The following is a 13,202-nucleotide window of genomic DNA, read 5'->3' on the forward strand; positions in this document are numbered from 1 at the left end:
GTAGGGATGCTGCCCAACCAGAGGCCAATAGGAGGGTTGCAAATTCAAGTTCCCTATGGGGTCTCAAAAAATTGTAAAAATGTGTAAATACATTAATTTGAAAAAATAAAATGCGCTAAAGGTTTCCCCAAATCAGAATAATAAAAACAACAAAGGCATTTTGAATTACTCTGTTTGTAAAAGTCTGATCTATCACAGTAATGCATTAATTTACCCTGCACAATAAATGTCGTCAGAAAAATTAGATAAAACCACAATTCACTTTTTTGGTCACACAGTTTCTAAGAAAAAAATGTAATAAAAAGTGATCAAATAGTATGTACACCAAAATGATGCCAATATAACTACAGAACATCCCTCAAAACATGAGCCCTCACACAACTCTCTCTCTCCCCGCCCCCACGAGCCTGCTCGGACCAGTATGCAGTTACTCGAGAAGAGCAATGCTCACTCAAGTAACTGTTTCATCCGAGCGTGCTCGCGCATCTCTATTTATAAACTTTTCAATATGAAAAAGAAAAGCATGAATCGTACTAAGAAAGGGACAACCTTAGAGTCCTTGTTGTAAAAGGGCTTAAAGGGGTTGTCCCGCGAAAGCAAGTGGGTCTATACACTTCTGTATGGCCATATTAATGCACTTTGTAATGTACATTGTGCATTAATTATGAGCCATACAGAAGTTATTCACTTACCTGCTCCGTTGCTGGCGTCCCCGTCTCCATGGTGCCGTCTAATCTTCAGCGTCTAATCGCCCGATTAGACACGCTTGCGCAGTCCGGTCTTCTCCTTTGCTGAATGGGGCCGCTCGTGCCGGAGAGCGGCTCCTCGTAGCTCCGCCCCATCACGTGTGCCGATTCCAGCCAATCAGGAGGCTGGAATCGGCAATGGACCGCACAGAAGCCCTGCGGTCCACCGAGGGTGAAGATCCCGGCGGCCATCTTCACAGGGTAAGTATGAAGACGCCGGACCGCGGGGATTCGGGTAAGTACTATCTGGTTTGTTTTTTTTATCCCTGCATCGGGTTTGTCTCGCGCCGAACGGGGGGGCTATTGAAAAAAAAACTGAATGGGGCCGCTCGTGCCGGAGAGCGGCTCCTCGTAGCTCCGCCCCATCACGTGTGCCGATTCCAGCCAATCAGGAGGCTGGAATCGGCAATGGACCGCACAGAAGCCCTGCGGTCCACCGAGGGTGAAGATCCCGGCGGCCATCTTCACAAGGTAAGTATGAAGACGCCGGACCGCGGGGATTCGGGTAAGTACTATCTGGTTTGTTTTTTTTTATCCCTGCATCGGGTTTGTCTCGCGCCGAACGGGGGGGCTATTGAAAAAAAAAAAAACCCGTTTCGGCGCGGGACAACCCCTTTAACTGGGGAATAAACAATGTCTCTTACGTAAAAAACCTTTTGATGAATAGAGTTCAGCTTACAGGAAATGAAAATAGTTAGCAGGTAACAACAGTCTACCGACCAGGAACTTCTCACAGACGGAGATATGTTGTCGCCAGTGACGTGGAAGGCAAAGTCGGAGCCTCCAAAATCTAGAACGAAGGCCCTTAAAAGTTCTGGAATATAGTCCCTCACAACGGAGTTCCAGTGGTGGATTAGTATCCAACGCGGGTATTCTGCCTGAGAGGGTGTGGGGGCTCTGCTGCATCCCTGGTAGCCACATCAGGTCACTGAACGGTAGTGGGAGATGTAGAATTGGTGGGCAACTAGATTAGTTGTGGGAACTTCCTCCCAGTAGAATGGCTGCCTCCCGAGGCACGGTCTGGCTGCAGCTTTGGAGATAGGGCATTGCCTTAGGTGCCTGCATACTGGATCCATCTTGCTCAGGTGGAAGTTTGTTAAAGTCTAGCACAAGGAGTCTGCAGCCGCAGGCAACTCCTCTCCCGAGGGTTGTTAGAGGTCACTTTGATAGGGGAGTCCTCCCCCCTACATTGGCCCGGCCAGGGTGCAATCTTTTTGGTGCCAAAACACTTGGCAGGAAGATTTTGGCATGAGTGAGCTGGAGAGAGGAGAGCATTAGAATTTGGGCGCCATTTTGAGCAGTCCCAGGCGGAACGTGCAGTTCAAACATTTGTAAATTATTTGAACATTTCTTCTTTATGGGTAGTTCTTCTGCATTACTGCAGGCATGACTGTGTGGCACAGAAGATTCAATCCTGTTCGTAGTGACGCCAAGAAGAAGTAGGTTGCTGCAGCTTCCCGTAGGTGACCCCAGACATATGGCATGCGCTGAGGAGCTGGGAAGACAAGATGCTGGCTTGTAATGGTGTCCCTCCTGGAGGGACGCACACAACCAAGGCATCGCTGGGCCTCTTCCAGACACCCCCGGCCTGGGGATGCTCAATAGATGGTGGAACAAGGATTGTGGTTGTCACGGGTGATCCCACCAGCATGAATATCGGCTGGGAAATAAATGAGCCACAGGCAGTGATATAGTACCTTAGGTCCCCAGGAAAGGTCAGGGCCTGAAATAACTTTACTTTAGCTGAAACTTCAGCAATACACAAGGCACAAATTACAGATTGAGAAAGTGCAGGCAACAGATAAGCTAGAGTACCTCCACACGGCAGACCCAGACTTCAGGACGCCTGTGTGTGATGAATTAAAGGAGCGTACCTCCACTCAGCAGACCAAGACTGCAGGATGCTGGAGTGTGAACAATGAGAATAGAGTGCCTCCACCTGGCGGTCCCATACTGCAGGATGCTCGGGTGTGAAAAAAAGTGATAATAGAGGAGTACTTCTGTACTAAGCCTTGGGATGAAATGTTCACTTGTTGCTCACTCTCTCTTTTGGAGGCGCACTCCTTCATTGATACAGGCACTCGGGAAATCTCTCCTCTTCTTCCATCTTCAACACATGAGGGCTGAAGGTGCCTCTCTCATACTAACATGTGACAGAACATAAATTGATATATTTACAGTCAGCTCACACTTTGCAGACATTAACCCATCATTTGATGCAGCTGTGCAATACACAACAGAATGACAAGACAGTTTTACACAGAACATCTACATAAGACATACATGTATGACATTATGGAGGGGGCCAGGAAAGCATGTACTAGGCCACTACAGTAAGGCAAATCAACATCAGTCTTTGACACCTTCCTTGCCCGAGCCATTTCTAGCTGATATCTATCTAGAATATTGTAAGTATCCCATACAGTCCTTCAGTTGAACCATCACACTGTGATCTTACATCATTCTGGGTGTTGTGTGCCCAGGGACGTAGCTATAGGGGGTGCAGAGGTAGCAGTCACTACTGGGCCTTGGAGCCTTAGGAGGCCCAAAGGCTCCTCCATCATATAAGATAGCACCAGTATTATAAATGGCACATGGATGGATGGGGGCCTTGTTGCAAATTTTGCATTGGGGCCCCTACCTTTAGCCTCTACCTTAATCTTCTAATATTCTAGTAATATCTGCGCCTGCTAGCGTTGCATCAATGGACTTTTTAGGAGACCCAATGACGCAGAGGAAAGTTGTGGGAAGGCCTCCATGCTGGAGGTTTGCATCCGGGCTCCTGGGTATACTCTGAAGTCATGAGATGATTAATAGTTCTACTAAACAGATAAAACCACTAACGGGTCTACTGACAATAAGGAGTGCGGCGAAGGCTCCAAGGAGGGTCTCGTGGTATTATATAAAACGGCTTCAGTTGTGTAATTGAATACAACATCTGGTCTTCACCACAACAGATCATGTCAGGTGAGATACTGCACGGACATCACCCAGATATCACCTGTCCACAGGTGATCAGTGTCCTCCTATTCAAATGAGGCAACATGGATAGATCTGATCATAGGTCCAATGGAGCAGCTGATGACAGTTTTGGGGGAATTCAAGCTCACAGAGTATTTAGGCTTCATACACAAGTCTGTATTATGGATCTGCGTTGTATAGATAAATTAATAAGGCATATCAATGAGGATGTACAATGTACTCTAATATATACAATAAAAGCACCACAATATACAGAGCTTATAGACTAATAATACATACTCAAAGACTGAAAAAAAAATAAAACAATGGGGCCACCAGGAAGAACGGGGTCAAGAAAGAGGGGGCATGAGATGCAAGCTATCCTTGTGGGATCCCTATAAGCCCGAACAGATTAAAAAGTACCTGCCCTGACAATGGCAACCCCTTCTAGAATCTCTCCCTGTACTACCCTTAAAATTCTTTACAAAATTTAAGCCTCATCCCAACAGGTTCCCCCACATGATATCAATTCATCCAGGAACATAAATTCATCCTCAACTGGATATTTGCTACAAAAGCAAAACAATGCAAACACCAATCAGTCAAGCAAAGAAAATGCAGCAAAGATCCAAGAGATGCAGGTAAATGTGTCCATACATAATCTTATGTCACTGCAGAATAGAAATGAGGTTCTGGGTATTGTCCCTTGATATTAATAGGGTGACTCGCTGTGGGCCCAACAAACATCACATATCCCTGATCCGGGCTCCACTAAAGATAGGTTGCATCTCATGCTCCCTCTTTCATGACCCCAGCGTGTACATTTTTTGATATACACTACCGTTCAAAAGTTTGGGGTCACATTGAAATGTCCTTATTTTTGAAGGAAAAGCACTGTACTTTTCAATGAAGATAACTTTAAACTAGTCCTAACTTTAAACAAATGCACTCTATACATTGCTAATGTGGTAAATGACTATTCTAGCTGCAAATGCCTGGTTTTTTGTGCAAAATCTACAAAGGTGAATAGAGGCCCATTTCCAGCAACTATCACTCCAGTGTTCTAATGGTACAATGTGTTTGCTCATTGGCTCAGAAGGCTAATTGATGATTGGAAAACCCTTGAGCAATCATGTTCACACATCTGAAAACAGTCTAGCTCGTTACAGAAGCTACAAAACTGACCTTCCTGTGAGCAGATTGAGTTTCTGGAGCATCACATTTGTGGGGTCAATTAAACGCTCAAAATGGCCAGAAAAAGAGAACTTTCATCTGAGACTCGACAGTCTATTCTTGTTCTTAGAAATGAAGGCTATTCCATGCGAGAAATTGCTAAGAAAATGAAGATTTCCTACAACGGTGTGTACTACTCCCTTCAGAGGACAGCACAAACAGGCTCTAACCAGAGTAGAAAAAGTGGGAGGCCGCGTTGCACAACTAAGCAAGAAGATAAGCACATTAGAGTCTCTAGTTTGAGAAACAGACGCCTCACAGGTACCCAACTGGCATCTTCATTAAATAGTACCCGCAAAACACCAGTGTCAACATCTACAGTGAAGAGGCGGCTGCGGGATTTTGGGCTTCAGGGCAGAGTGGCAAAGAAAAAGCCATATCTGAGAGTGGCCAATAAAAGAAAAAGATTAAGATGGGCAAAAGAACACAGACATTGGACAGAGGAAGACTGGAAAAAAGTGTTGTGGACGGATGAATCCAAGTTTGAGGTGTTTGGATCACAAAGAAGAACGTTTGTGAGACGCAGAACAAATGAAAAGATGCTGGAAGAATGCCTGACGCCATCTGTTAAGCATGGTGGAGGTAATGTGATGGTCTGGGGTTGCTTTGGTGCTGGTAAGGTGGGAGATTTGTACAGGGTAAAAGGGATTCTGAATAAGGAAGGCTATCACTCCATTTTGCAACGCCATGCCATACCCAGTGGACAGCGCTTGATTGGAACCAATTTCATCCTACAACAGGACAATGACCCTAAACACACCTCCAAATTGTGCAAGAACTATTTACAGCAGAAGCAGGCAGCTGGTATTCTATCGGTAATGGAGTGGCCAGCGCAGTCACCAGATCTGAACCCCATTGAGCTGTTGTGGGAGCAGCTTGACCGTCTGGTACGCCAGAAGTGCCCATCCAACCAATCCAACTTGTGGGAGATGCTTCTAGAAGCGTGGGGTGCAATTTCACAAGCTTACCTCAACAAATTAACAGCTAGAATGTCAAAGGTGTGCAATGCTGTAATTGCTGCAAAAGGAGGATTCTTTGACGAAAGCAAAGTTTGATGTAAAAACAATGTTATTTCAGATACAAATCATTATTTCTAACCTTGTCAATGTCTTGGCTCTATTGTCTATTCATTTCACAACGCATGGTGGTGAATAAGTGTGACTTTTCATGGAAAACACAAAATTGTTTGGGTGACCCCAAACTTTTGAACGGTAGTGTATATTTTAATCTTTAGACCAAATGTGTATTTTGGCACTTTTATTGTATGAATTGTGTTTTACATCTTCCTTATGTGCTGAATACAATGTAAACGTTATTAGTCTTCACATTAGTTTCTTGCGGTGACATATGAACAGTAATGAGATGCCTATAGGAATCTGTGGACATTTACTCCAGATTCATGTAGCGGTATATGGAGGCTGTAAAAGAATTGCGGTGAACCACCAGATTATTGAGGTATTCTTCACCAGAAGCATTTCTACTATGGGAGAATGCAGTGCCATGTGGAGACACCATAGGATGGTACATGAGGTGCCCATCGCTACAACGGCTGTCCCATTTCGTACATCGTGCAGCCACCAAGTGAGTCCCATTAACTTCCATGGTTTTTCCACCTTCTACCAGCCAACCTCCCCCCCAACATCTCCATATCAGTATCTGGCACTACCATATCCCCCAGACAGCATGCCAGCTGCCTTGAGAAGGGAAGGGGTGATGGGGGGTGGGAGTCACACTGGACTCTGACCTCTCCTTTAGCCCCCACATCCAACCTCTGGCCTGAACATGCCACCTGCACCTCAGGAATATTGCTAAAGTATGGCCGTTGCTCACCACCGACATGCTAAAGACACTTGTTGATGCGCTAATCCAACCCCGACTCGACTACTGCAACTTGCTGCTCATTGGCCTCCCTCGCACCAGACTTTCCCGGTATAGAAGTCAGGCTCACAGGCCTGCAGTTTCCTGGATCCACCTTCTTCCCTTTTTTGAAGATAGGGACAACATTTGCCCTTTTCCAATCCTCTGGGACTTCTGTTCTCCAGGAATTTTCAAACATTATGGCGAGTGGTTCAGCAATTACCTCTGCTGCTTCCTTTAGTATCCTAGGATGTATTTGATCTGGATCTGGAGACTTGAATTCATATAAATTAGTTAAGTGTTCCCTCAGCATCTCTCTGCTTACAGATAGCCTACATTCTTGTATTCCCCCAATAGCACAGGGAAGATCAGTTGATATTACATCTACTTTCTCAGAGAAAACAGATACAAAATACGAATTTAAAAGTTCAGCCTTCTCAACATCATTCTTAACCAATTCACTATTTCCATCTTGTAAGCATCCAATAGCATCTGTGACTTTTCTTTTGCTTTTGACATATCCCCAAAATCCTTTTTTATTGCTTTTGGCCTCTGTTACAAGCCTCAATTCATTATTAGCTTTTCTGACACTTGCCCTACAGTTTCTGCAGACCCCATTATATTCTTCTTTAGATATTCTCCCCCTCTTTCCATTTTATAAACATATTTTTCTTTGTTTTTAACATGTGTACAAGTCCTGTGTTCATCCATCGTGGTCTCTTTAAATGGTTCCCATTCTTCCTTCTTTTAGGGATTGGTAACGATTGTGCTTTGAGAATCTCATTTCACAATATTTCCCAACCTTCTTGGACATTTCTGTCCTTAAGAACATCCAGCCATTGGATTCTTCCTCTTTCTGAGTTTATTAAAATCTGCCTTTCTGAAATCCATCCTTGAGGTCTTGAGTTTTCTCAGGTCTTCCTCCCCTTTTTATCCAAAATTCAAGGATCACATGATCACTGCCTCCTAAGGTCCCAGCCACCCTTATTCCTCAACCATTTCCTCCCTGTTGGTAAGAATTAGGTCCAAGATAGCAGATCCCCTTGTTTTCTCTACTACCTTTTGGAAGATAAAGTTGTCAGCAAGAGCGGATAGGAATTTGTTGGATCCATTACATTTACCTGTAAGATTCCCAACAAATGTCTGGATGGGTAAAATCTCCCATGATCACTATGTTGTGCTTTTTGGAGAGCTTGGCCATCTGATGTAGAAAGAGTTCATCCATATCTTCTGCTTGTCCAGGCTGCCTATAGTAAATGCCTACAATGGTGTCCTTTCAGTTGTTCTCTCCTTATATTCTTACCCAAACAGTTTCTACAGAACTCCCAGCTCTGAAGCTTGAATCTTGATGGAGATGAAATCCGTAATCAGATCAGTGCCAAAGACGGTGGAAAAAAACCCTGAATTTTGACGCATTTTTTAGAGGCTAAACTCATGCTGAAAACTCTGCTGTAAAGTCTGGCATGTGAACACACCCTAATGGGGGCGCAATGTGTCACTGTTATGGAGTAACATTAGTAAGGTGCATCCGTTCTTCATGATGGTGGAAGTCTAATCAATGGAGTTAAAAGATAGTAGCTGCATGGATCATAACAGGCTTCCAACAGAAGCTTCCATTGAACTTCAGGAAATCTGAAGCCTCATGCTGAGCTCTGCAAACAGCTCCTGGAGGCTCATTTACATGCAAATGAAGATAATAAAATGCTAATTGACATTGGTATCCATTAACACTTTATGCAAAATGATCGCTAAAACTTTCAATGGTTTGAAAGATTATTTTTGTGCGTAAATGGGCCTTCATACAGTTTTGTAGCAATCTTGTGCAAGTGTTACTTCCATCTGATCTCTTACACTTTAGTGTGGGTGATGCGGTCGGATTATATTGAAAGATGGAGCTTTGTATGCTTGGTCTCCTATTCCAACAGAGCAGTGGGGAGAGGCTCCTGCTGCAGTCAGTTGCATTACAGGTAGAGCATATCTGCTGTCAGGCAGTGGGCGATCTATTAAATACACATTAACACCTTAATGCTCCAGGGGGTACAGTTACATCATGGAGGTTCGGGTTTGTATGGAGGGGGATCAAGGGTCGATCCCTCTCCATACAATGCAGAAACCAGCTGTTTCTTATAACAAACACCCACCCGCAACAGCTCCCTTGAGCAGCATGGCTGATAGAAGCTATTAACCCTTCAAATGCTCTGATCAATGTGCAGGGGTCCTGAAAAGCCCCTGACTACGAGATTGCAGGGTGTCTTGCAGTTGCCATCAAGCCCAATAGACTTGATAGACTGCCTCTCAGATCGCGGTATAATGTAATACTTTGCTAATGCATCATACTGCAGGAGCCATCAAATCACTGCAACTTCTTGTCCCCTGTGGGGGCCCTAAAAAAAATGTAAAAATTACTTTTAAGTATTAGTAAAAAAAATAAAGGTGGTAAAAAAAGTTTTAAAAAACCCTTTAGCTATATCTGTAATAAAAAAAATCTAAGTGAAAAACATTTTTGGTATCGCTGTGTCCATAAAAGTCTAATCAAAGTAGCACATTATTTACTCCACATGGCAAACGTTGTCAGAAGAAAAAAAAACCTTTTTAGTTATGCGGTTTTCAAGAAAAAAAACGACATAAAAAGCGATCAAAAAGTGATCTGTATGGTATCGGCCGAAGCTACAGAGACTCTCAAAAAATACCCCACACTCAACTATGCTGACAGAACAATAACAAAGTTATGAAGTCAGAAGATGGCGGCAGATGATTAAAAAAAATACAATATATCTTTAGAGAAAAAAAAATACAGCAAGAAAAAAAAATCTAAAATTGGGTATTGTAGTAATTGTGCTGATCTTCTGCTCTATAGGGAATGGACGAGAGAAATCAATCAACAATCACAGAATTTCTCCTCTTGGGATTTGGAAACCTCCACAACTTCAAGATTTTAGTTTTCACTCTGTTTTTGATCGTCCACATCATGGCTCTGACAGCCAACATCCTGGTAATTGTCCTGGTTGGGGTCACCCAAAGCCTCCACTCCCCCATGTACTTCTTTCTCAGCCAGTTGTCCTTGTCCGAAATCCTGTTCACCGGTAACATTGTCCCCAACCTGTTGTGGCTGATACTGGTGGGAGAAGGAAGAGTATCGGTGGTGCGATGTCTAGCTCAATTCTACTTTTTAAGTGTTCCAACCGTTGACCAATGCTTGCTGCTGGTAGCCATGTCCTTTGATCGACATGTGGCCATCTGTAGACCATTACACTACCCCACCATTATGACCATCACCCATCAGCTACAGATCGTCACCTCCTGCTGGCTGTTGGGGTTCATCTTGGCACTTCTTGTATACATTTTCTTAAATAGGTTAATATTTTGTGGCCCCAACACCATCAACCACTTCTACTGTGACATTGCTCCTCTACTGCGACTCTCCTGCTCCAGTACGTCTACCGTAGAACTGGTCACTACTGTAGTGGCCTTTCCTGTCCTTTTGTCACCATTTGTGTTAATTATAGTGACCTACATTTCAATCATCCGGACCATCCTCAGGATCCCCTCCAGCACTGGACGACATAAAGCCTTCTCCACCTGCAGCTCCCACCTGATCGTTGTGTGCGTCTACTACGGGACATTGTCATCCATTTATATCTTCCCATCAAGAGATAACTCCATAAATCTGAACAAAGGTCTGTCTGTACTGTACACACTGGTGACTCCCTTGTTCAACCCTCTAATCTACAGCTTGAGAAACCAGGAGATCAGAGGCGCCATTTTTAAATATATTCAATCATTGACAGTATGGAAACCAATGAAAATTTAGAGACATGTGATTTGTCCCATTTAATTTCCATGGCTTCATTCTGTTATTAAGTAACCTTAATGCTGAACAGTCCATTTCAAAGAACCCTATCTTGGAGACGGTAGGTCTTGTTGGCACAGAAGGAGAAAATAATTATACCAATTTGAGATCACAATCTATGGCGGTCCATTAGATAGCCTAATAGTCTTTTTACAGTGGTCAAATTCTAGGCCTGATGTCATGAGCGCCAAGTGACAAGCGTGTTGAATGGTACTTTTTTTTTTCTTTGAGTCTTTTTCCATGGGCTGATAAACTGAGAATAGACTTACTGAGACAAAGAAAAATTAATGTGATTCTTTGTCCCGATAGGCCAGCTATACATCTCCCTGTTCCACTGATGTACCACCAATCAGCCAATTAAAAAAGAGAGTTTGCTCATTTGTCGACTGATCATTGGTCCCTTTATCCAGCTCGATTGGCAGATGAACAAATGATCAGAAGAACACTTAGGCCCGATAGGAAAAAGAACCATTAAAGACTTTGCGCTTAAGAGTAGCTAAATATTGAAAAGCACTGCAAGACAACTTTGAGCTAAAGAGGAATCATGAATTGACGCCAGGGATCAAGAGTTGAGATAGTCATAGAGATAAAGAGTATCTAAAGATGGAGAAACAATGAGACAACGTAGAGAAATTATAAACTGATTCTATGGATGGAAAGCAAGTTTGAGATGCTGGAAAAGACCATCAGAGGTCAACAGTACCAAAATACACTGTGAGAACCATTCTGATAGGGAAGAAGTGGATCACCAGGAAGCAAAACAATTACTTACAATAGCCAAAAAGGGGAGAAGTATCAAAAAATAATGAAATGACATGATAGAGAGGAGTCATGCATTGATCCTGTAAGGAAAGGATTAGGTTGAGATAGCCATAGAGCCCTTATGATGATAGTTCTAGATTATATGAAGACAGAAACAATGCAAGACAACCTTCAATTCGAGGCAAGTCACAAATTGATGCTATAAAAAGAGTATTAGTTAGACACACCCATAGAGATAGAGTACACCTGAAGATGGAAAGCCAATGTAAGACCACCTTGATCTAGAGAAGAGTCTTAAATTAATTCCATAAGTAGAAAGTATGTTTAAGATAGCCCTGGAGGCCTATAGAAGACCACCATGCAAGTGAGAAGTACATAGAGGTTGAAACACAATGTGAGGCATATATTCAACTAGGGAAGAAGGAGATAGCCCTCAAAAGCAGTAAAACACTCTTTACAACAGTCCTGAAATTGATGAAATTACATGAGACATTCTTGACTTGGAGAGGAGTTATGAACTGACCGTATGAGGGGCTGAGAATCATGGAATGGTAGAGTTGGAAGGGACCTCCAGGGTCATCTGGTCCAACCCCCTGCTCAGTGGAGGATTCACTAAATCATTCCAGACAGATATTTGTCCTGCCTTTCTTTGAACACTTCCATTAAAGGAGAACTCACCACCTTCAATGGTAACCTGTTCCACTCATTGATCACCCTCACTGTCTAATATCTAATCTGTGTCTCCTCCCTTTCAGTTTCATCCCATTGCTTCTAGTCTTTCCTTGTGCAGATGAGAATAGGGCTGATCCCTCTGCACTGTGACAGCCCTCCAGATATTTGTAGACCGCTATTAAGTCCCCTCTCAGCCTTCTTTTTTGCAAGATAAACAGTCCCAGATCCTTTAACCGTTCCTTATGGGACATGATTTGCAGACCGCTCACCATCTTGGTAACTCTTCTCTGAACTTGCTCCAGTTTGTCTATGTCTTTTTTAAAGTGAGGAGCTGAGAATTAGAAACAATATTCAAGAGGAGGTCTGATTAAGGAAGAGTAGAGGGGGATAATGACCGCACGTGATCTAGACTCTATGCTTCTCTTAATACATCCCAGAATTGTGTTTTCCTTTTTTGCTGTTGCATCACATTGTTGACTCATGTTCAGTCTATGATCTATTAGTATACCCAAGTCTTTTTCACATGTGTTGCTGCTTAGCCCAATTCCTCCCATTCTGTATGTGCTTTCTTCATTTTTCTTGCCCAGATGTAGGACTTTGCATTTCTCCTTGTTAAATACCATTCTGTTAGTCACCGCATACTGTGCAAGCTTTTCTAGATCTTTTTGAATACTCTCTCTCTCTTCCCTAGTGTTAGCTATCCCTCCTAGCTTTGTGTCGTCAGCAAAGTTGATCAGTTTCCCATCAATTTCCTCCCTCCAGATCATTTATAAAAATGTTGAGCCTTGAGGTACTCAACTTGATACATTCTTCCATTGGGATATACAGCCATTTATGATCCCTCTTTGAGTACGATCACTCAGCCAGTTGTGAATCCACCTAACAGTTGCCTTGTCAATTCCATATTTGGTCCTTTTTTCAATAAGTATAGTATGAGATACTTTATCAAATCTACACTACCGTTCAAAAGTTTGGGGTCACCCAAACAATTTTGTGTTTTCCATGAAAAGTCACACTTATTCACCACCATGCGTTGTGAAATGAATAGAAAATAGAGTCAAGACATTGACAAGGTTAGAAATAATGATTTGTATTTGAAATAACATTGTTTTTACATCAAA

General features: G+C 43.0%; 1 protein-coding gene across 1 annotated transcript; it reads left to right on the top strand.

Annotated features, from left to right (window-relative positions):
- Nucleotides 1-9,657: 9,657 nt before the first annotated feature.
- LOC136610327 (olfactory receptor 6F1-like) lies at nucleotides 9,658-10,608 on the top strand. The gene has a single exon (XM_066589557.1). It carries the CDS (start codon nucleotides 9,658-9,660, stop codon nucleotides 10,606-10,608), a length of 951 nt encoding a protein of 316 aa, XP_066445654.1.
- The last annotated feature ends 2,594 nt before the right edge of the window (nucleotides 10,609-13,202 follow it).

This window comes from Eleutherodactylus coqui, chromosome 2 (assembly GCF_035609145.1).
Source record: "Eleutherodactylus coqui strain aEleCoq1 chromosome 2, aEleCoq1.hap1, whole genome shotgun sequence".
NCBI lineage: Eukaryota > Metazoa > Chordata > Amphibia > Anura > Eleutherodactylidae > Eleutherodactylus > Eleutherodactylus coqui.

Bases quoted from the DNA above. Each gene is read 5' to 3' on its own strand.
- LOC136610327 (XM_066589557.1), top strand. From the start codon at position 9,658: ATGGACGAGAGAAATCAATCAACAATCACAGAATTTCTCCTCTTGGGA.